The sequence below is a fragment of the Spea bombifrons genome, chromosome 2, assembly GCF_027358695.1.
Source record: "Spea bombifrons isolate aSpeBom1 chromosome 2, aSpeBom1.2.pri, whole genome shotgun sequence".
Lineage (NCBI taxonomy): Eukaryota > Metazoa > Chordata > Amphibia > Anura > Pelobatidae > Spea > Spea bombifrons.
The window spans coordinates 49,171,663-49,196,723 of NC_071088.1; the positions used below are offsets into that span (position 1 = coordinate 49,171,663).

At 40.8% G+C, this 25,061-nt stretch overlaps 1 protein-coding gene across 1 annotated transcript in view; it reads right to left on the minus strand.

Moving 5' to 3' along the window:
* BLTP3A (bridge-like lipid transfer protein family member 3A) overlaps window positions 1–25,061 on the minus strand; it is a 43,405-nt gene that overhangs the window by 13,975 nt on the left and 4,369 nt on the right. The window contains exons 2-18 of the mRNA XM_053457862.1: window positions 22,683–22,845; window positions 22,491–22,529; window positions 22,268–22,359; window positions 21,702–21,891; window positions 21,484–21,621; window positions 21,216–21,380; window positions 19,214–19,388; window positions 19,018–19,086; window positions 16,853–16,999; window positions 16,567–16,643; window positions 14,762–14,888; window positions 14,485–14,669; window positions 13,343–14,298; window positions 13,027–13,175; window positions 12,849–12,940; window positions 6,075–6,192; window positions 5,587–5,840 (exon numbers count right to left, since the gene is read on the minus strand). Of these exons, the coding sequence (XP_053313837.1) occupies window positions 5,587–5,840; window positions 6,075–6,192; window positions 12,849–12,940; window positions 13,027–13,175; window positions 13,343–14,298; window positions 14,485–14,669; window positions 14,762–14,888; window positions 16,567–16,643; window positions 16,853–16,999; window positions 19,018–19,086; window positions 19,214–19,388; window positions 21,216–21,380; window positions 21,484–21,621; window positions 21,702–21,891; window positions 22,268–22,359; window positions 22,491–22,529; window positions 22,683–22,845 (3,136 nt within the window). The remainder of the gene's footprint in view (window positions 1–5,586; window positions 5,841–6,074; window positions 6,193–12,848; window positions 12,941–13,026; window positions 13,176–13,342; window positions 14,299–14,484; window positions 14,670–14,761; window positions 14,889–16,566; window positions 16,644–16,852; window positions 17,000–19,017; window positions 19,087–19,213; window positions 19,389–21,215; window positions 21,381–21,483; window positions 21,622–21,701; window positions 21,892–22,267; window positions 22,360–22,490; window positions 22,530–22,682; window positions 22,846–25,061) is intronic.

The following is a 25,061-nucleotide window of genomic DNA, read 5'->3' on the forward strand; positions in this document are numbered from 1 at the left end:
AGATGATGGAATATGTCGCTTTGGCTAGAAAATATGTTTTTTCTAACCATAGCGACATGTTCATTTGTGTCTTGCGCACTCCAGGTTTGTCCTAGAAACACACGCAGCCCCTCATTTGATGCGCCGAGGGGTGTAGTTTTTGAAAATATGTACTTTTTGTGCCATAATTTAACTTCTTACGTGAGCAGTAATGCCACGTCAAGGCTTCAACCCTAATTACTGACCATTCACACGCTTTTCATATCTCCATTCACTCGCAGAAGCACACACCATTCTTTCCATACATTCACTCGCAGAAGCACACACCATTCTTTCCCCTTACAATCCCAAAGAGATGATCGTAAAGGGAGAAAAAAATCACTTTTACAGCAAAAAATAAGTTTTGCAGTAAAAATGCAAGGGGCTCCAGGGATGACATGGTTAACTTACGTACTACAGGCTATACGGCTGATTTTTGCAGTTCATCTGGATTTCAAAAATTGCCTTCCTCTACCATTGGCTAAATTTAACCCCATGATCAAAGGGATCATGGGGTTAAAATTTAGTATCGGCCATTTTTAAAAAGGGAATGTGACTTTTTATAGCTGTATGATCACTGTGGTAACATTGGCTACCACAGTTATCATTTAGCTAGAATACTTTTTTTTTTTTTTTAAAGTTAAACCAGTTTATGTTTAGATTAGGGCTGCAACAACTAATCGATAAAATCGATAATAATCGATAATGAAATTCGTTGGCAACGAATTTCATTATCGATTAGTTGAATCGATTATTATCGATTATAAAATGAGGGTTTTTTCAGAGCAAACGCTCTGAAAAATCCCCCTCATTATATAATCCGTTTAGTCTGACTCACCGTCTCACAGCAGCAGCTCCTACTTACTCCCCCTCCCTGTAATCACTGTGACAACTGGCCCCGCCCCTTCCTTCTCCAGGCCAGAACCACATGGCTGTGACACTCATCTAACTGTAAGTATATGTATATATGTATATAATGTGTATGTGTGTGTGTGTATATATATATATATATATATATATATATATATATATATATGTATGTAATATATATATATTTGGGCTACTGAAAGTTAGGGGAGGTGGGGGTTAATTTAGGGGCAGTTATGGTTAGTGGGGTGTTTAGGGTTAATTTAGGGGCAGTTATGGTTAATTGGGTGTTTAGGGTTAATTTAGGGGCAGTTATGTTAATAGGGTGTTTAGGGTTAATTTAGGAGCAGCTGTGGTTAATGGGGTGTTTGGGGTTAATTTGAGGCAGTTGTGGTTAATGGTGTGTTTAGGGTTAATTTAGGGGATGCTGTGGTTGATGGGGTCTTTAGGGTTAATTTAGGGGATGCTGTGGTTAAGGGGGTGTTAAGGGTTAATTTAGGGGCAGTTATGGTTAATGGGGAGTTTAGGGTTAATTTAGGGGAATCTAAATCCTGGGGGCAGTGAAGTGACATATCTGGGGGTATAAGGCATATACAGTATATAAGGCATATGTGGGGAGGGCAGTGTGGCATGTCTGGGGAGGACGGAGTGGTGTATCAGGGTGTATAAGGCATATCTGGGGGTAGAGTGGCATATCTGGGGGTAGAGAAGTGGCATGTCTGGGAGGCAGGGTGGCATGTCTGGGGAGGATGGAGTGGGGTATCAGGGGATATAAGGCGTATCAGGCACAGTGGCAGATGTGGGAGGCAGCGTGGAGTGGCAGATGTGGGAGGCAGCGTGGCATATGTGGGAGGCATTGTGGAGTGGCAGATGTGGGAGGCAGCATGGCGTGGCATATGTGGGGAGGGCAGGGTGGCATGTCTGGGGAGGATGGAGTGGTGTTTCAGGGGGTATAAGGCGTATCAGGCACAGTGGCATGTGGGGGGTAGAGTGGAGTGGCAGATGTGGGAGGCAGCGTGGAGTGGTATATGTGGGAGGCAGCGTGGTGTGGTATATGGGGGAGGCAGCGTGGAGTGGTATATGTGGGAGGCAGCGTGGAGTGCTGTGGTAGGCAGCGTGGCATATGTGGGGGGGCAGCATGGCATGTCTGGGAGGCAGCGTAGCAAGCCTGGGCTCAAATGTGCATATATTGGGGGGGCTGGTTGGGAAATAAAGACAAGAAATGTATTATCAAAGTTTTTTTATTCTGCTGTTTGTATTTAACATCATTTGTTAAGTAAATTTTTTTCAATAAATGAAAAATTTTCATTCATTTTTTTTATCCGATTAATCGATTAATCGAAAAAATAATCGGCCAACTAATCGATTATTAAAATAATCGTTAGTTGCAGCCCTAGTTTAGATAATTTAATTTGGGGGTCTCTAGGCAATTTTGATCTTTATTTATCTGCCTTTAGAGACCCCCAAATCATTTTTTTTTACTTTTTTTGTACATTTTTATTTTTTTAACATATTTTTTATTCTTTTTTTACAAGCATTATACCGTTGGAAAGGTGAGGCGATTACCTTTCCAACGGTATATGTTGGGGGTATGTAGCTGCTTAGATGCCTGAGATGCAGGCATCTAAGCAGCATGCCCCCATACCGTGAAAACTGACAATTGTCAGTTTTCAATAAAGTTGCGCGGTGACGTCATCGCGTCATTACGCGCGACATCACCGGCCGGATCGGGTGGTCCCAGTGATGCCCTTCAAAATGAGGGGCAGATCGCCGGGGTAGGTGGTGATGGGGGTCCACAGACCCCCATCAAGTTAGGAGAGTGCTAGCGACGGCATGGTGCCGTCGTTAGCACCTGACTGGGACTGCTAGCGACGGCACCATGCCGTCGTTAGCAGTCAAGGGGTTAAATTATTTTAAATAAATGAAAAATTTACATTTATTTTTTTATCCGGTTAATCGAAAAAATAATCGTTATGAAAATAATCGTTAGTTGCAGCCATAGTATATTTATAACTAAAGTACAATTTCTGGGGTTAAAATATCAGCATTTAAAATACCCTGGGGTGTCTAGTTTTCAAAAATATATGGTTTGATGGGGATAAATTGCGTTAACCAGCTTCAAAGATATTCCAAAGAGGAGATGGAGGCGGAATGACCAGATTTGGAAATCATAAAAAGCTACTTGTACTTATTGCCCTATAACGTAAAAAAACAGCAAAAAAACAAAAAAAAAAACATTGGGTATTTCTAAACTCAGGACAAATAGTAGAATCTATTTAGCTAGTTTTTTTACTTGCTTTTGTAGGCGAGTAAAAGAAGTCATAAAAGGTGTTTTTTTTCAAATTCTCACAATTTTTTTTTTTATAGTAAATAAGATGATATGATCAATGGTATCTGAAGAAAGCCCATCTTGTCCTGAAAAAACAATATATAAAACGTGTGTGGGTACACTAAATGGGTAAGGAGAAAATTACAGCTGAACAGAATAAATTGTGTTTACAATAAATAGTATTTTTGATTGATTATCGTTGTGATATATATCTAATTTGAATTATAATTTTCGGCGATCTGAAAGGATTTAGGGTCGGAGATAAAATATAGGGTATCTCCTTAAATTAATATTGTGGATGTGGTACTACAATATTTGGTAGCGTCGTTATTTTGCGTGTGTGATAAAATATTGGTTTTGCCTATTTTGTCTCATTAATATCCCTAACAATGTGGTACAGATAGAAAAGAGTAGAATTATTAGATGCACCATTTTTTGTTTTTATTTCCCAACCTGCCCCCCCAATTATAAACATTTGAGCCCAAGCTTGCCACGCTGCCTCTCAGACATGCCACGCTGCCTCTCAGGCATGCCACTCCACCCTCCTCACACATGTCTTATCCCTTATACCCCCAGATATGTCACTCCATCCTCCCAAGGTATGCCGTATACCCCCTTGATATGCCATAGTGCACTCATAGATTTGCAGACTCGTTCACAGACTTAATACTTTGTCTAGTATAAATAAATACAGGGTTAATCTTCATTGCCCCCAGGATTTAGATTCCCCCCCCCTTTACCTCTAACTGGACCTTAAGTTAACCTTATTAAATTAACCCTCAGTCCTCAGCATTAAATTAACCCCATCAACCACAACTGCCCCTAACTTAACCCCGAAGACCCCATCAACAACTGCCCCTAAATTTACCCTAAAGACCCCATCAACCACAACTGCCCCTAAATTAACCCTAAACACCCCATTAACCATAACTGCCCCTAAATTAACCCCCACCTCCCCTAACTTTCAGCAGCCCAAATATTAATTTTATACTTACTGTTAGATGAGTTGCTGTCTCAGCAGTGTGGACGCTATAAGGAAAGGGGCGGGGGCCAATTGTCAGTGAGTCAGAAAGCGCGGGGCCAATCAGCAGTGTGACTGCAGGGAGGTACTAGGAAGTAGTAACTTCAATCTACAACCACTGTATAAGACGCACCCAGTTTTTAAACCTCACATTTTGCGTCTTATACACGGGGAAATACGGTAAGTTATTTGTAAAATGCCAACATATTTGTTAGTGCTGTGCAACAGGCAGACAACATTACAGAGTAAAATATAATGAAATAGCATGTGACAAGGCCCTATAGAATGGATATTCTTAAATTAAAAATGAGAAAAATAAGAGAAAATTGCAGCTACATTATACAAGGGACAGTCGAGAGGTTTCCACAGTTTTTTGGTTTTTTTTTTAACTATTTCAAAAGAAATTACATCAAAAACAAATTACATAACTTTTCTACAGTTACCTTCATTTGCGATGCTGTTTTCCCAACGTCGTCCCAACTTTTTCCCAGAAGACAGTCAACATGAACCTTCCTGCTGAAGGTTGCGTCTTGAATTTCTTTGCTATAGGAGATGATGGATGCTTCCACTGCATATTTTGCCCCTTATTTTCGGCCCTGTAATGGTGAACCCACGTTTCATCACCAGTGACTATCTTCTGCAGAAAATCATCACCTTCTTCGCGGACCATGTGTCGGGAGCAAACATCTAAGCGCTTGCGCTTATGCTCCTCTATCAGATGCTTAGGCACCCTTTTGGCACACACTTTACTGAACTTGAAGGCTGTCATGAATCAGGGCATAGGCAGATCCAACACTTACATTCAGTTTCCTACAACCTCTTCAACTGTTATTCTTCTGTTTTGCAAATCGGTTCCAGGGTTTGTTCTTAATTCCACATGGTCATGGCTATAGCTTAACATCCAGAGCGCTCTGCATCCGTCACACCAGTACAGCCATTTTCAAACTTTTCAATCCACTCAGACGACTCTATGGGAGAGAACTTTATCCCCATACTGAGCACACATGCGAAGATGAATCTGTGCTCCGGCACTGTCTGCCCACAAAAAACGTATGGCAGCAAGTTTCGCAGCCATCTTCACCCCAGGGTGAGAACTCTTACACTAAACTGCAAGGGCTTGCCAGACAGAACTAGTCACATGACACGCTGAGACACAACCAATTACTACTACTCCTGCTGAAAGCAGGAGTAGTAGTAATTGGTTGTGTCTCAGCGTTTCCAACAAAAATATTAAACTGCAGAAACCTTTCGAATGTCCCTTTTATTATGAACAAAAAAGGGCAAAATGGCACGTTTATCACCAGCAAGTATAAATTTGTGTTACTAAACTCACAAAACTATATTCACTTACCCTGAGGACAATTCTGCTGTTGGTGATACGGATGGTCATGGGCAGAATGTCAGTAGGCTGCTCATCTTCCAGAAATGGACCAATGTGTGTTAAGGAAGAGATGGGAAGTTCAGAACAAAAGTTTTGAATCCTTAATTGCAAGAAGCCATTGTGAAGGGCAAGAGGGGAGAGGTAAGCTGCAGAAGGACCCAAGTCAAAATTCAGTGTGACACATGGTGGGGAAGTAGGAGATAGAGAGGCAGTTGCCATATAATCTGCAGGACAAGAAGAACAGATGAAACTCTGTATTAACTGTAACATTCACATATTGTTTTAATTGGGCAAAAGTTTATGGTTTTCAAATAACTCAAGTTGTATTAAACAGTTTATTTTTAGACACCGTAAATTACAAAGCACAATAAAAACATGCCCAGAGGTTCATTTTAATGATTTTTTCTATTATGATTTTGATGACATAATTGTCATTTGCCTTACTACGTATATCTCACCCATATTGTTTTCAAGCCTTGGTCCACAACTGACATGCATGGCTTCAAAAGAAACAGAAGTACCATCCCCCCGGAAATGGCATAGAGAAGTTAAATTGTTAAGAGTCACCAACAAAATCTGGAATGTAGAAACAACCTAGTTACAGACACTTTGCATTGGATAAATATTTTTTTATAAATCAAGTTTAAACAGTTTTGTTTTATATTAGGTTTTCTACTTTATACATTTAGTCATAGCAAAAATATTCAGCACTCATAGATAACAAATGTACATGAATAAGTAATAATGAAAATGATATGATATAAGCCCCTTTTTGATGACATAGCACCTGTAGAAAAAAAATACCATTTGAAATTAATGCAGCTCTAAACTGTCTTGTTAAAAAATCTGAAATTAATGTGGTTAAAGTGGGGTTCTATTCCACTTCAACAGTGAAGGCAAGACACAAAATTAACCCCTTAAGGACTGGGCTGTTTTATTTTTGTACCCTTTATGACCAAGACTTAATATTTATGAGGGTGTTTGTGTTTAGCTGTAATTTTCTTCTCTCTCTTTAGTGTAACCCACACATAAGTTAGAAGTAAGAAGGGCTTTGTTTAGACACACTTCAGCAGCAAGCAGTGCTCCCTCAGACCCCACATGCTCAGACACAACCAGTTTGGGAGGACTGTGACAGAGCAGAAGAGCTATAAGGTGTTAAAAAAAAAAAGTGCACGTGTGTATGTTTTAATTAGTTTGCTTTTGTGTTAGTATTATTGGGAAAAAACTGGCACCGACAGAAAAACAGAGGCAGGCAAAAAAAAAAAAAAAAAAAAAGTCATGCCTCATGGCGCTTTTACTAACTGGAATAAAAACAAAAGTTGTAGGGAATGAAGAAGTTCATCATTCAATAGGATTCAGTTCTCTGCTACTGTTGTGATCATGGTCTGTTTTATGCAAAATGATGCTAACATTTAATAATGAACCACAATTTTGACAAACATGTAACAGTACAACAATACATTTCTTTGATCTGAATAGTCCAATTAATTAGATAATGTGTACTTAACTTCAGAGAGGATCAGCATACAAAATGGCTCTTAAATCCAGGCATTTTTCAGTAGTTTTCCAATTTACAATACTGTAAAGAATTATATATCATAACTCTTGGCATTCATCTTTACTTAATTTAACTTAACTTACTTAAACTAAACTGTATTCTTGAATCAAATAAATTTGTAATATTGTTTGTTATTTTAAATTATTAAATGTTAGCATAATTTTGCATAAAACAGGCCATGACCACAACAATTGGTGTAGGATACAAAGATTATTAAAGAGAATACCGTGTATTTACTCTGCATTTATCACATACAGTTACAGGCGTATAAGGTTTTCCTTGATAATCTAGGGGTTTTTTTTTTTTAATCTACCCAAATACATTTCTCAATATTTATCTGAAATGTTTTAATCCAATCAGCAGGAAGTCTAATAGGAATCATTCTTAACAAATAGAGCCATTTAGGAATGATATAAAAAATTATGGTATTTATTCTGCCTAACCAGGATAAAATACACCCTTCCACTCCGAAATTTGTCTAATCATTTTGTCTCGTAGTCTAGCGTAATTGATTTCAATAATTTGAGAGATCTTAAAAGGGATATCAATTCCTAGGTAGTTAATCGTATTAGTCTCCCATGTAAAATCATATTTTTCTTCTAATTTAAGTCTAACCGGGCCTGCAATAACTATTATGGTGGCGTGTGTCTTTTTAATATTTCACTTATAATTCGAGAATTTACTAAATATGGAGATTTTATCCATCAACGAAATTAGCGAATTTTCAGGATCATAAAGGGATTGCAGATCATCTGCATATAGACCGATCTTATTTTCTGTCTCGCCAATCATAATACCCTTAATATTCCCATTGTTCCTGATCCTGGACGCTAATGGTTCTATAGTCAATACGTAATGTAGAGGTGCCAAAAGGCATCCCTGTCTAGTGCCATTGGCTATCCCAAACCAATTGAAACAGATCCCTTCACCTACTACTCTTGCAACTGGTGTGGTATATAATGACATAACAGAGCCGGTGAATCCCTCTCCGAAGCCATAACATCGTAGGGCTTCTTCAAGGAAAATCCAGCCGACCTTGTCAAATGCCTTTTCTGCGTCCAGGGCTAGGAACAATGAAGGGGTCCTATTGGTGGATACATATTCAACTATATCTATTATTTTCCACATGTTATCATTGGATTGGCGTACTCTGACAAAACCGGTTTGATCTTTATGAATTAAAAGCAGATTGACAGTTTTCAATCTGTCAGCCAGCATTGCTGAATATATCTTCGTATCAACGTTTATTAACCCCTTAATGACAACTGACTATCCGGGCACATCACCCGAAAAGAAGGGTTAACGACAATTGACGTGCCAGGACCGTCATGACTTTAAATGGGTTCGCTTTTTGCACCCAAATGGTGTTGCTGTAATGCCTCAACGTCAAGACCGTCGAAAGTGATTCAGCACCAACAATAAATCTTATGATTCCAATTGGAATCAGGTAAAAAGTGAAGTAATAACCATGGAAAGATCAAATATATTGAAAAAAACTAAACCCCAGTGTGATTCTACCAAAAAAAAAAAAAAAAAAAGCCTTATACTGGATTGTCGTTTCCATGCTTTTGCTACGGTGGTCAGGTTGAATTAATGTCTACCAACCCAAATGATGAGTTTAACTGGGAACCCCCATACATAACTAATTACAGTCTCTAAGAGATTTAGTCACCTCTTTGAATTCCCTTCTTTTTTGTCTAGTATCTAATGACAAATCCTGAAAGAACAATACTTTTTTAAAATTTTCTACTTCAGGGACATACACGCTTGAGGCCTTTAAAAATGTTTTACCCATAAGAAAGGTGGAGAAACGTACAATTTTATCTCTAGGTTTAGATTCTGAAATGTTTTTTGGCTTTAAAGTTCTATGCATGCGTTCTGTATTATCTTCTCTTTCTACTTCCAAAATGCCCATATTCTTGAATAAGTCAAGTAGGAATTTCATACAGTCTTGTTCTATTTTCTTGGGTATACCACAAATTCTTAGGTTTTTCCTGTGTATTCTATCTTCAGTGTTTTTTGTTCCAGGGTCCTTATCTTACTATGTTTCTGGATAAGTTCTTCTTTTATTGTTTTTATCTCTGGGTCTAGAAATAAATTTTTTTGCTCATTTAGTTTTATCCGTTCCCCTATATTCTTAAGTTCCACTTTCCATTCAGTGTGTAATTTCATTAGTTCCTCTTTAAAGATAAGCTGGTTTTCCATACATTGCTGTAGATACTCCTGTGTAATTGGGAAGATTGTGTACTAGGACTAGGATTGTCTTCCTGATTCATCCCATGTTGGCATCGGATAAACAGAGGGACTCCTCCATTTATTTGGGGCCCTGTGGCGAAAAAAAAATTGGTGTAATTTGTTTCTCTCTTTTTAAATCCAAGTCTCTCTTTTCTCTTTTTTATGTTTAGCCTCTTCTTTCTTTGATGCCATCTTATATTTCCCACTCTTATATTTCTCTATGGATTTGACAGATATTTATTCTATATATCTTATATATAAATTCTTTAATATGTGATATAACTGCACCTAACTTGATAACCCATTATTTGTCAGGAAATCAGAAGCAGTCCTGTTAAGACTTTCCATTTACTCACAAGCACCATGACATTTTCCTCTCAGCGTATTGGGCTCAAAGAAATTATCACTTATATTTGCAGCATTATAACCGGGTGCTCCCTGAGGATTTGTAAGACAATGCTTGTTTTGCGCTTATTTACGCGTGTTTTATACACATTGCTTGCTACCCACTTCACTCCAGACGTTCGCCGTTCCACCCGACGCTCCTTGCATCTTTCCAATCGGCAGAATTCTCCCACTAAGCTCCCTGCCTTGGCGTTCATCTCAGTATGAGAGGGAAAGTGAGGAAAGCAGCCACTTTCTCTCGGAGCGGCTCATCCACCTCTAACCCGCATGGACGCCTTTCTAGGGGAGCCTCCACTCAACACGCAAGTTCCTCCGGCGCTCCTCCTCTTGAACGCGCCTCACGTCATCACGCCCTCCCCCAGGTGTGAATTCCACTTTGAAGTCAAAGATTCCTTAGTTATGACTAAGGAATGTATACATAGTAATGCATGCCATGTGGCTGAACTAGAAGAGAAATGTACTTACCTAGTGGTACACAAGTTCAACCACAGGTGGTTGCAGGGAAGTAGAAAGCTAGTGCCTATAAGGTGCGAGCATTGGTTGAGGACCCCGCATGGGATCCTGCAGAGACTCTCTGGTCGTGATGCGTACGTGTCCTTTTCTGAAGATGATAATGAACTGGACAGGCGACAGGCCTGTCCCATCATTATACAACAGTGGAAAAGGAGACTATACTGTGACAAAGATAGGGAGCATGGTTTGAGAAATGATGCACGTGATAAGATGAATGAAGTGGTAAAGAGTTACACACAAACCAAGCTCAGCTGGCTAAGACACAAACACTAATGGGTGAAACGAGGGCGAGTGGTTACTACACATGTGGGATTGAAGAGCTGACAGTGTGCTGTTGAATGCAAGGGAAGCCATAAGCATGGGTATTACTTTTCATTAGTAGACATGGTCCGCCACGCTTTATTACAAGTTTATCCATCACACTTAGATATTGAGCAGAAGACTTCCTGGTTAACAATTAAAGATGCCATAAATCCTGCAAGGATTATTGGCTGTGTTGCAGGATTTAACAAGGGTAATATTGAATGTATTGAATGTTGAAATATACACCATGTAACCTCCTTATTAGCCGAGATAGAAGAGTTAAACAAGGAAACCAAAGAGACTAAGAGTGTTTGTACGGCAGGGAAGGCTAGAGTGGAGTTTACAGAACTAGAGTCGGATGGGAATCAGAGAAGGATGACTAGAAGGCAAAAGCGCGTGACTAGTTACAGGCGGGTGTACCCGAGATAAATGGCATTCCTACTGCAAATGTTTGTTAAAAAGTAGAAATCAGTAGTTAGAAGGCCTAGGCAAGTACATAAGGTTGCTTACAACTCTTGTAGTATTAGTGTGTCACTGACAAAGACTTCACCACATTTAAACATACATATAAATGTACCTATAGGTATTGATGGGAAACAGACTAACAGGACTATGACCTCCCAATTATTATAGTAGAACAGTATACAGTAGAAATTGGCACTAAAAGGTTGCTGGGAGGAGAAGACATGCTGGAAGGAGGGGGAGGAAGCAGCATGGCAGAGTCTAAGGGAGCTATAAAAGTTTTCCAGGGAAAAAGTATGAAATGGTAAGCTGTTCTTCCATCTTGGGCTAGTGAAGTGCGAAGAAGTTAGGGGTAGTTTAATGCCTAGTATTGTAATTTAAATTAGAAAACATCTATTGAACAATCCCTTTAACCCCTTCAGGACCTTTTCTTTTTAACCATGTTTGCACTAAAGGACCAGAGCAGTTTTTGTCCTTTTGCTATGAGTTTATCATTAAGTGCACCCCCACACATTTTTTCAGCACAAGTAGGGCTTTCTTTTGACATAATGATTCTATATATAAACCATCATTTAGTATGAAAAATATCTACAAATGTGGGGAAAATTGGGGGGGGGGATATTTTCATAGCTTCACCTATAAAAACTATACATGACCATTAATTAATAAAGTATATCATTATATATCATAAATTCTCTTGGTATACATCTTTACATAACTTAACTGAAGAATGGAATCAAAGAAATGTACTGTTGTACCGTTTGTCAAAATTGTAGTTCATTATGAAACGTTAGCATAATTTTGCATAAAACAGGGCATGACCACAATAGCTACCATTTTGTTATTTTTATCCAAAAGTCCCCTCCCCACAGAAACCTCCCTCTAAAGGAGCAATGTTTTCACTCAGAAATACAGTTCATTTACCTTACCCACATGTATTGTCTGTCTCTTCTGCTTGGTCTGCTGCTTTATATCAGCGTACAGACACTGGGATTCAACCATCTGTACCAATGGCATGATCAACCCTCCCCTCAAGGCACACCTAACAGTCCAGGATTTAGGTGTTACAAATTAAAAAAAAACACACCTTAGACACACCTGAGTAATACCTGGACTATTATGTGTGCCTTGAGGAGAGGGTTATCTAGCACTGTGCTAGACTAATAAGTCATCAAGTAGTATGGGAGAGAGAGATCTCAATGATATAACAACCAATCATAAAAAAACCCTGCCTAAAACTAACTTATAATTAAGCTGGATTAAAATGGCAAGAAAAAAAACACCATTAGCCACTGTGAGAGAAAAGTACAGACACAATATGCATAATATAAATTATTTTAAAACTACTAGACCAGTAACCACCACGCTGTGGCGGCAGCAAAATGTGTGTCAGGTTTAGAAGTACTACAGGGAAAGAGAAGAGCTTCAATACAGTATTTCTCACCTAAGGATAAATGGTACTATATTGGGTAGATGAGAATGCTACCTAAGTTAAGTTTTATTTTAGACAGGATTTTGGTTGTTTTTTTTGTTGGCAGGTTGTAATATGTCATCAACTCAACTGGAGCATTGCAAGTGGCTTACACATGAACACTCTTCAGAGCAAAAGAGAGGCAAGGAGTACTAGTAGATTTACAATAAAGGTACAGTTATGTACTATGTAGACAACCCCTCCTTTATATTAACCAAGAAATAAAATATACAAAACTAAACATGATCAGAATTTATTTTACTAACATGTTTTATTTGCCTTTACCTGATGTGGTTCAGGCCCTTTTGTGGTTTTTGATGCATCATCTGGCTCTGTTTCTACATTTCCCTCTGTTTCTCTAGAAGACAAGTGACTATCTGGGGAAAATAGAGGGAACAAACCAGTATCTTTAATACAAATAAATTCTTACTCATGCATATAGCAAATTAACTAAATTGTTTACCTGAATCAAGTAGAAAAATAAAGCTATCACTAGCTTCACTGTCAAGAGAAACTGCATCAAAACCCTCTACTGAGGCAGCATCAAGAGACTGTTGTGACTGCACTCGAGTAAGTGGAGCGTTGGGATGACACTCGGAATGTTCATTCTCTCTAAGAAATAAAATAAACAGAGTATGTGTGATTGTAAAAGAACATGGCTGAAGACATACTACAACAAAACATGATGTGAAAAAGTAGGATAATAAGAAAAAGGGTACAAAGGGAATAGATAAAGAGTGAAGGACAGTGAAAGCTGTTGTGGAGGATTTATCACACACTTATGTCTGGTATCTTTTAAAAAACGCTGTATTCTGTCCTTTCCCAAACTGATTGTCTCCCGTGACACACCAAGCGTGCTCAGTAAAGAGTCATACACCAGCTCTTTTCCCTGCAGACAATCTTGAGCCATTTTCTTCATTTGAGCCTGTTCCTCCACGTGCAGTATCTTGTGTAGATTATCTTGGTAAAAAAGTCTTTGCTGCATTGTATTATCCATAGATACACGGCATGCTTCCATCCCATGACTAGTATCAGGTCCTTTTTCGTCCTCAGTAGGACTTGCCCCCAGAGTCTCCTTATTTTCTATACCCACTTCTGCCATATCCAAACCAAGACTGCTTCTCTCTGAGTCTCTCAGCTTAGGAAGGGTTCCCAGTGAGGTATAATCGGGGAGTAAAAGAGACAAACTTACTTCTGAGATCAGTATGCCTACACAGACTAAAATCGGAGGAAGAGGGGGAATTGCCAGGTCAAAACTTTGCAAGTTGTCCACTAAATTTTGCAAATGGTCATGGGTACGGATCAAGGTGAGATATTGATAGTGATTAAGCTGCAATGTTACCTCATTGTCAACACTCACTAGTACATGTAGTTGATGCTCTGGGCGCAGAAAACAGGCCCAAGCAGTAAACTGGATAGGATTAAGGAAATCCTGATGCTTGGGATTAATCCCCTCGAAGTATACTGATAGGCCGGAACTATACAAGCTCCATAGAGTACTTGATAGAGAGGAAGAAGAAGGGTAAGCATGTGAAATAAATACAGGATGTAGGGGTCCTTGGGGCCAATGAAAGTTTGGTTGTGCAGCAAATGTCCTGAAGGTACATTGGAGGAGGTCCAAAGAGGAACCTGGAGCTTGTCGTGTATTTGTTAAGGTAACAGTAGAAAGCTGAGCACACACGGAAGAGGGGCGTTCCGGAGGGCTATATGGAGGTGATGGCACAGGTACGCTGAACTGTGAGGAACAAAGAAAAAGAAAAGTGAAACAAACATAGCAGGACTCGAGGGCCATTATAATATTAAATAGGAGAGAGAAGTGACAGAATATAGAAAAATGTATAGGAGAGCAGAAGAAAATGAACAGTAAAAATATAAGCTAGCTTTAGAAAAGCTAACTAGTAATATAGCAGTTTAGACACACCTTTAGGTTGAATCCGTCTAGACGTATGTCTCTATGCGCTTCCTCATTCTGGGCTGAACTTACAGAAGACAACTGCTGTAGGTGGTCATAGAGATCTACCATAAAGAGATTCAACCATAAGATGGAAGGCGTAGCAAGTGATAGCAACAAACCATGGAGCTGGATGTATAGAGCAGGGGATGGAACTGAAAAAGAAATAAGAAATTGGGGATTAGAGAAATACAAAGAAAGGAAGTTGAAGCAATGCCCGTTTCATTGTCTATGCATTTTTGATTACCTGGGAAGCTTTCCCCTGGTAGACAGTAATATTCTGTATACTGCAAATGTACTGCTGAGCAAGCAGTAGGAATATGACCACAAGAAAGAAGAGGTGGTTTCTGTGGAGTCTGACCAGAAGAGGATACCTAATGTCACAAGAAAAAAAAAAATACATAATAGCTGATGCTTGCATGTTTTCTTTGCACATTTCCACCCACTTTCTCCTGGTTCATTACAGCTGGAATTCATACCCATTCAGTAATTCCAATACAACTGCTTCAAAAAGCAGTTCAACTTATATCAAGCACAACAGTATTATGGACTGTACTATTACAACCCACATTTAGCAATCCTTGCATTCACCTAGAACAGGGGCGTCCAACATGCGGCCCGCGGGCCAAATGCGGCCCGCGTGACCTCGAGGTGCGGACCGCGTGAGATCGGCAGCCCAGATCACAAGCCCTGCTGCTTACTTGTGGGAGGGTCTATTCACTGCTCCAGTTCTGCTTCCTCTGTGGGGAGAACGAGGGAGGCCACGCCCCCTGCTGAAGGCTGTGAGCGGTATCGAGAGCTGTAGTGAAGGTAAGGTGGTGGGGGAGGTTGTTTGAATGAGTACGCCTGTGAGGGAATGAATCTGTGAATGAATGAATTTGTGTGTGTGATAGCATGGATGTGTAAGTGCTGGAACCTAGGCATGATGTGACTGTGATTGCTGTTAGCAATCACACTCCTATCATGCCAAGTCAGCCAGTATATGCTGAAACCTGGCTAGCTGCCCCCTTATGTATTGATGCTACCAGCAGTATGGGGTCTGCACTTACAGCCACCCTGTACCAGCATGTACTGGCTGACTTGGCATGATAGGAGTGTGATTGCTAACAGCTACCAGCAATCTAACAGCAATCACAGTCCCATCATGCCTAGGTTCCAGCATTTACTGGTTGTCTGGGTATAAAAAGAGTGTGTTTGCTGTTAGCAATCACACTCCTATCATGCCAAGTCAGCCAGTATATGCTGAAACCTGGCTAGCGTCCCCCTTGTGTATTTATGCTGCCAGGAGTATGGGGTCTGCACTTACAGCCACCCTGTACCAGCATGTACTGGCTGACTTGGGGTGACAGGAGTGTGATTGCTAACAGCAAACACACTCTTTTTATACCCAGACAACCAGTACATGCTGGAACCTAGGCATGATAGGACTGTGATTGCTGCTAGCAGATTGCTGTTAGCAATCACACTCCTATCATGTCAAGTCATATTGTTGATTTTTTTATCCAATTGTGGTGTGTTACTTTTAATAAAAGTGTGGTTAACCCTAAAATTGGACAAAAAATACAATGCCCAGCCAACCAGTACATGCTGGAATCTGGGTATGCCTGAGATTGCTGTTAACAATCATAATATATAATTTTTTTGTACAATTTTGGTGTGTGACTTACTTTTATTAAAAGTGTGTGTGTGGGGGGGTAATTTTCAGTTTTGGCTAAGTGAACCCTGAATTTTCAGTTTTGGTCCAGACTTTTTAATTTCGGTGTATCCCTAAAATAAATAAACTATTTCATTTTAACTTATCCAGAATCCTGAATTTGTAGTCACAAAACTTTCTAGGCCCAGAAATCAGTGAGAGGAAAAGTAAAGGTTTTGTGTTATTTACTTTATTTTAATCTGCATATCTTATTAAAGGCCATATTTTCTCACAGTGAAAAATGAGTGCGGCCCTCGCACGTATACAATTCTGATGAAGTGGCCCACTGCAGAAAAAACTTGGACGCCCCTGACCTAGAATGTAAACTCTGAGACAGTCTCCCTCCTGAATCATTTTACCTGATGTATATGCATATCATCTACCCGGACCAACACAGAGCGGTAATGCACTATTGGGTCAGAGGGGCCCCTGGTGCCTGGAAAAAAAATGAAGGGTGCATAAGATTAAATGAAGAAACAATGAGAAGGAGAATAGTATGTGAAAAAAGTATACAGAGAATATAATGTCTAAGAATAAAAAGATTGTATGTTAAAGAAGAAGTTAAAAGAATATTGTATTTGTGACAGGGACAGAAAATGAGATAAAACAAAGCTAATGCAAGAATAAGACCGGATGCCATCATACTATGTCCTTGTTTAAGAGGAGATGCGTGTCCCTGTGCAGTAACAGATATTTCTTCTCTGCCTTTTCTCTCCTCTGCTATTGCTTGTATCCACTGCTCACATGTCCCCATTGCGGAAGATACACGATGCCAGTGGCTACAGCTCTGCCCTGTCCAAGAAGGATTAACAGTTTCATTACATGTTTGTACACATAGTTGGAAACACATATTTTGCAAAACGTTTGATAAACAGGGGCTCACGAATACTACATTTTAGTAATATATCAAATAAAGCTGTAGTAATAAGGCTGTAATATATCAATCTACACAATAGCATTTACAGATGACAAAATAACCAGCAGTCGTATTAGTAACCGACCTGTGAATATACAGTGGAATCAGTAATCAAAATGTCAAGACTGCTGGATTTTAAAGTGGATCTGTCTTTTCTCCTTACTCCACCCACAAAGGCTACTCGAATCAATACAAAGAGTACAGGAAGGCTCAACAAAAGCTACCATAAGTATAAGAATAGGTGATGTAACCTTAAAAGTCTTGTCTCCTCAAACCGCAACCCAATAATACCTTAAATTTCAAAAACAACAGATCATCTATAATTATTGTCCACTCCATTTGGTAGCCTTTGTGAGGGTAGGATGAAAAGAAGGTGAGTTTAGGGCAGAAAATTAGCAGTTCAGGTTTTGACACTGAATTCAACTTCACTGAGGTAAAAAGTCCATTAGTTCTTAGCCAAAACTCTCAAAAAGTTAAAGTTGCTGAAAAACATTAAATCACACGCCACATGCAGCTGTAATCAATAAAACATATGATTCACACATAAAAATTGGAGGACTAACTAGCACAGCATGAGCCCTACTAGACTTGTAGAGCACATCGTAAACTCCCCTAGGACCCACCACAGGTAGGAGATGAACTGACTCAAACTATACTTTGGACACTAAGGAGTAGCACTTACTTGAGATAAATACCGTATTGGCTCGAATATAGGCCGCACCCTTAAAGTTTGGTGCTATTTTAAATAAAAAAAATAATTTTAAAGAAAAAATACACAGTGGAATGGTAAAGCACTATTTTATCTAATGAACAGGAATACATGTATTTTAAAATTTTTGGTATCTATTATACAGTTTCTCAGCATATGTTATATACAAACAGAAAACCAATAGCCCCTTAATACATAATGCACCTTACTTATAGATATGCCCCTCTGCCCCCGATATGCTTTATAACCCCCGATATGCCACTCTGTCCCCCCAGATATGCCACTCTGCCCCTAATATGCTTTATAACACCCCGATATGCTTCATGCCCCCCAGATATGCTTTATGCCCTCTAGAAATGCCCACCTGCTCCCCAGATATCCTTTATGCCCCTATAAGTGCCACTCTGCACCCCTGATGTGCCACTCTGCTTCCTAGAAGTGCCACTCCTCCCCCCAAACTTACCAATGCACCCCAAGACTCCCTGGTGTATAGCAGGGCCGTCTGCTGCGATGCGCGTAGACAACCTCCGCTGCGATGCGCGTAGACAACCTCCGCTGCGATGCGCGTAGACAACCTCCGCTGCGATGCGCGTAGACAACCTCCGCTGCTGGCACTTCCCTCAGGGCTTCTTTGATGGAGAAGCACCGGTGGAAGTTCCAGCAGCGGAGGTTGTCTACGCGCACCACCGCAGCCGATATGCGTAGACAACCTCTGCCGTTGGCACTTCCGCCGGGGCTTCTATGGTAGAGCACGGCAGCAGAGGTTGTCTACGTGCAGACATCCACGGCTGCCAGAGAGGAGGATCCAGGTGCCCTGCAGCGCTGCGGGGGATCTGGGTCCTAACCCCCAGATATGCCCTGTTGCCCCACAACAAGATAAAAAAGTATACTAAATAAAAAAGTGAAGATGTGTGCATAAAATATGTTCAATAAATTATGTCAAACAATAAAAAATAAATGTAAAGTAGACACTCCAAACCTATTTCAGCTTATGTGGCAAGATAGATTCTCCTTCATAACATATCAGAGAGAGAGAGAGAGAGAGAGAGAGAGAGAGACAGAGAGAGACAGACAGAGAGACAGGGAACACATTTTCTGGTTGGCAGTCAGCCTCCTTCTTCGGACTGTTAATGCCTTTGTTCAATAACTTTTTTTTAATACTGTAGCACTGCGTAATGTTCTTACCAGCTATGTGGGAGGGATAGTAGTCTAGTGTGATTCTGCATAGGGTTAGCTGGATAGCTCCTCCTGATACTGCAAATACAAAGGCACAACTGTGTGAAGCAGACTCTGTTCCGTCCTGTGATTCTCACTTTGTATCTTGTTGCTGCCTGTCTCTATAACAACTGTATACTTTCTATAGTCACTTAGCTCTCTGTACCTGTCCCTCTGGTTCGGCTCTCATCACATATGTGAAGGTCCAGCTTGGAGAGTAGTAGATGATATGATGTCTCCTTAACCTCAAACCTGTCAAAGTACTGACCTAAACTAGATGGGCGGAGAGGTTGAGGGGAGGTCAGCGACCGTACTGTGGAAACAGTAGGGGAGGAAGGAACCTGGGGGGGGGGGAGAGAAAAAAAAAAAAAAAAAAAAAAAAATCAGATAGTAAGAAGGAGAAAACAAAAGCCACAAGTTGTCACCATTCAAATGTAAATGCTTTATTTATTATTGCAGACATGTTAGTATTCCTAGATACTGGTTCAGCAGCTATCAATAGCATATTGGTGTTATCAGCACTTTAGTGCTTAGTAGACATGTGCAACGAAATGCCCACATTCACTGTCATTTAATCTCACTCACTTTCTAAATGTTTCCCTACCTTCAGAGAGAGAGCGCGGGCGCCCGAGAAGAAGGAGAGCGCGGGCGCCCGAGAAGAAGGAGAGCGCGGGCGCCCGAGAAGAAGGAGAGCGCGGGCGCCCGAGAAGAAGGAGAGCGCGGGCGCCCGAGAAGAAGAAGGAGAGCGCCCGAGAAGAAGAAGGAGAGCGCCCGAGAAGGAGAGCGCGATAGCAAGCGAGAATGAGAGCGCGATAGCAAGCGAGAATGAGAGCGCGATAGCAAGCGAGAATGAGAGCGTGAGAGAGCGGGCGAGAATGAGAGCGTGAGAGAGCGAGCGAGAATGAGAACGTGAGAGAGAGAGCGAGCGAGAACGAGAGCGTAAGAGAGAGAGCGAGCGAGAACGAGAGCGTAAGAGAGAGAGCGAGCGAGAACGAGAGCGTAAGAGAGAGAGCGAGCGAGAACGAGAGCGTGAGAGAGAGAGCGAGAACGAGAGCGTAAGAGAGAGCGACCGAGAACGAGAGCGTAAGAGAGAGAGCGACCGAGAACGAGAGCGTAAGAGAGAGAGCGACCGAGAACGAGAGCGTAAGAGAGAGAGCGACAGAGAACGAGAGCGTAGCGAGCGAGCGAGAATGACAGCGTGAGAGAGCGAGCGAGAATGACAGCGTGAGAGAGCGAGCGAGAATGACAGCGTGAGCGAGCGAGCGAGAATGACAGCGTGAGAGAGCGAGCGAGCGAGAATGACAGCGTGAGAGAGCGAGCGAGCGAGAATGACAGCGTGAGAGAGCGAGCGAGCGAGAATGACAGCGTGAGAGAGCGAGCGACCGAGAATGACAGCGTGAGAGAGCGAGCGAGCGAGAATGACAGTGTGAGAGAGAGAGAGAGAGACCGAAAAGGACAGCGTGAGAGAGAGACCGAAAAGGACAGCGTGAGAGAGAGAGCAAGCGAGAATGAGAGCGTAAGAGAGAGAGTGACCGAGAATGAGAGCGTAAGAGAGAGCGACCGAGAATGAGAGCGTGAGAAAGCAGGTGGGACCTGGATCCTCATTTCCGGCAGCCAGTGGACGTCTGTGCGATGCGTTTAGACAACTTCCACTGTTGGCACTTCCGCCAAGGCTTATATGGTGGAGCACCGGCGTTACATAACCTTTCCGGTGCTCCACCATAGAAGCCCCGGTAGCGGAGGTTGTCTACACACATCGTACAGACCTCCACCGGCCGGCCCTGCTAGACACCAGGGAGTCTGGGGGGTGCACTGGTAAGTCGGGGGGGGGGTGGCATTTCAAGGGAGCAGAGTGGCATATCAGGGGGGCAAAGATGGCATATCTATAAGTAAGATGTATTTTGAATTGAGGGGGGGGACCTTAAAATACGTGTATTCCTGTTTATTAGATAAAATACACAGTAGAATGGTAAAACAGTATTTTTTCTTTAAAAATATATTTTTCTTTAACATAGCATCAAACTTTTATGGTGCGGGCTATAATCGAACCAATACGGTATATATATTTTTTTAAATAGTACCAAACTATAAGAGTGCGGCCTATAATCGGGCCAATATACTATAACCGAGTAAAGCCTCTGATAAGAGAAATGTGGGGGGAAGCTTACCTGCCCCCCTCCAGCCTCTTTCCTCTGTCTTACAGATTTCTGGACAATTTCACTCAAAGACTTTGAATATGAAAGTAAGGCCCCGAGTTGAGAGTCCGTGAGGACCCATAGTAGATCATCAAGGATGAAGGATAACTTGGAGGACAACACCAGACAATCCTTTACCTGGACCAAGAGAAAGAAATCAGATGTAAGGTATTTGCTAGGGATAGAAAGCAGGAAAGACACTGGGGTAAATTTTGACAAGACAGAAGAATAGAAATATCACCCTTCTTTTTAAAGCAATGTGTAATCGTCCCCCATTGGTTAGTAAGCGCAGAGGTGTACTACGGTGATCCTCACAGCTCTCAGAGGCATCTGCTTCAATACGCAGAGTCTGCCATGTCACCTGTTTAAAGGTAAGGACCTGAGAAAGGGGGAAAAAAAGTTAGGTATTGCAACAGCATTTGTACCAGAGATGAGCAAGAAGTCATGTCAAAAAATTACCTCTCCCCGCTCTGGATGAGTAATACGAGTGAAGCGCAGATCACTTTTCTGCCAATTTGGGCTAACACTGTAACATTGAAGCTGCCAAAGCTGCAGCGATGCTTGGAATGTGTGGGACTCAATTTTGATAGTGACACAGCCTACATCAAGAAGTATGCCCTCTACAACCTTCTCTGCAAAGCCATATTCACTAAGGAGTAATAAATGAAAGAACAAGATAATTTTCAGAAATTGTGCACAGGTCATGCTCTAGATATGTTCTAGATTTCTGAAATAGTTGTCAAGACAAAACTATCAAAAAGCTGCTGGGAGCAGCCACTTTGTTTATCTACAAGACCTAACGGATGCAAATTTTTTAAAAGCCATTATGCTCTATCATATTGGAATGGAAAGATGGGTATACGTCACAATCATGCTTTTCATTATAAAGATACACAATGCAGCCATCCATATCACTGCTAGTATTCAGACATATTTCAGACAGGTAATGGTGGTTACCATGTGTGTTTTGGGGTTTAAGTTCGTTTTAAATTGGTAAGTAAACTAACAAACACAAAGGATCTCACTTTTGACCTGAAGCTAAAGCAATAGGTGAGGACCCATTGGGAGGTCTAGGATTCTCACAGGTCTTCATCTCAATTTCCACTTTATCAAGCATCTGTGAAAGGTGAAAGCAGTTTATGAAACAAAAGGTATTCACTGATGTCAGACACAGGGCAACACAAACATGACACAGCTACCCACCCAAAAAGAAATAAAAAAAAAAAAAAAAAATAAAAAAACTCTCACCAGACAGATCGGGTGGGTCTTTAACTTGGTCCACTGTACCTACCAGAAAGAAGACTGTTAACACGTTGGAGAACAGAAACAGACTGATATATTACAATTATTAAAATCATATAGTTATTAACTTCTCCCTCAATTCTATAATTCATTCCAGTTTCCCTCTACTTGTGCTAACCAGTGAATACCAACACTTACCTGGATTCTGGCATGGTTACAATACACCCTTTTAATTGCAAGCCATGTGGGCAAATCCAGCATGTTTTGTAGTGCTTCTTCATCCAGCTGCAGATCTGTCAGCTGTCCCTCACCACGCAGAGTACTCAAATGTATCTGCTCAGGGGATAAGTTCTTGGTGAACCTAATAGTAGTGAAAAACAAAAATATAAAATAGAGCCATTTTTTTTCTAGAACTCTGCAAATGGCTATTTCAGTCACATCCAATGAGCTTTTTATTTGGAAACAGGACACATAAAAACTTAAATTGTAAAATAAATGTGAAATATTTAAATCAAAAAGTTCCTACTAATTAAAAAAAAGTCCGACATGGTTATTTTATATCTGCTGTGTGTTTTTGAGGTCGTGACCAGACTTTTAGGTTAACCCTTTAAGGACCAAGGCTGTTGTAACACATTTGCAGTGCTCGTGTTCAGCTGTAATATTCTCCCATTTAGTGTACCCACACTAGTTATTTATTGTTTTTTTTCAGGACTAGAAGGGCTTTCTTCAGATACCATTTTTTATCATAAAATCTAATTTCTTTTAATTAAAAAAAAAAATATGGAATTTTATGGAAAACAAAAACACACTTTTTCTCACTTTTATTTTAAAAATATTTTACTGATCTACAAAAGCTAATAAAAAAGATCTTCTATTTTTCTTGCAAGTTATAGGGCAATAAGTACAAGTAGCGTTGTACTATTTGAAAACCATTTTTCCCCAAATGTGGTCATTCTGCCCACCTGTGCTATTTGGGACATCTTTGAAGCCGGCCAATGCAATTTACCCCACCAAACTATGTAGTTTTGAAAAGTAGACACCCTGACATATTTTAAATGTTTTAACCCTTTCCATGCACTAATTCTACCACCAGCCTTTGTCAAACTTTGTGGTAGTAATTTTTTTTCCCCCACACACACATTGTAATTCAGGTATAAATTTATAGCTCCTGGTATATATCACTGCCAAACAACAACATCTCCTAAGTACAGTAATACCACCATGCATGGGTTTGTCAGGTTATTTGGGGGCTAAAAGGCCACATTTGGGACATGCACAATTCAGGTTTTCAACTCGGAATTTTGACATATGGTCCTTCTGCCCCACGTCCTAAGTAGACGATTTTTGAAGCCGACCAATTCAATTTACCTCATCAAACCATATATTTTTGAACACTAGACACCCCAAATGCTGGTATTTTAACCCTTTCCGTGCACATAATTCTACCACCAACCTTTGTCAAAGTTTGTGGTAGTACTTTTTTTTCGCAACACACATTGTACTTTAGGTATTGTGACAGGCCTCTCTTTTCCTTGGGATTTTTGTCAAGGATCTTGGTTGTTACCACAGTCTTCTAAGGTAAACGAAGCCCAGGACACATCCAGCTCAGTTTCAATGTTTATTTTACAGGAATAAACAGCAGCAGTTATAAGCAGCACAGAATAACAGTCTTTGCTTGAGCACTTGCTTAGTACAAAACAGCTCCAAACATTCACCTTCTTACAAGTCACAAGTTACCACCAAAACGGCTTTTCAGAGAGAAACCACTCAGTTCATCAGCTCTCCCAGCTGGAATAACAATGGCCTCTCTCTCGCTCTCTGAATCAGACTCAGTTCCTTTTACCCTCTGCCTGCTAATTAATCAACCACAGGTGAGCTGCTACTTAGTCCACACCTGTGGAGCTCCTGTCCAGCAATACACCAATTAGTGCTGTTGGAGCACTGGCCCACCCTGCTCTTCCAGATGCTCCGCCCCAGGGACCCTTACCATGTTTTGCAAACTGCCAGTAGGCTAGATTTCGACTTGGTTTTTTTTTTGCTAAAAACGCCCATAAAAACGCCAATAGCGCCACCTGGCGTTTTTTAGTGAAAAACGGCTGCAGCCAGATGTTAGCTGTTCTTCAATAGGAAATCGCAAAATGCCATTTCCACTTGGCGTTTTTCTGTTTGGCGTTTTTTCAGTCCTCTTTGGCGTTTTTCTGCTTTTTTGGGCTCTGTGGCAGTTTTTCAAAATCGCAGCATGCTGACACTCTGGCGTTTTTTGCAAGAAATCTTGGCGTTTTTCTCCAATAGAAGTCTATGGGAGAGAAAAAACGCCATGAAAAAGCCATGTGGGTTTATTGTCTTGGCGTTTTTTATGGCGTTTTTCCACAGTTACAATGCAGAGGATGGACCCAGTATCTGTGTGTCCTACGAGAAATAGGCTGAAAACAAACAGTTTCACACAAAACAAAGTCCTGGACTGGTTCATATTGAATTTTACACCATTTGGAACAAACATGCCATTACAAACAAACATACCCGACGCATCAACGGGATCCTGCGTGCCAAAAGCAACAGCAAACAATTTGCACCATC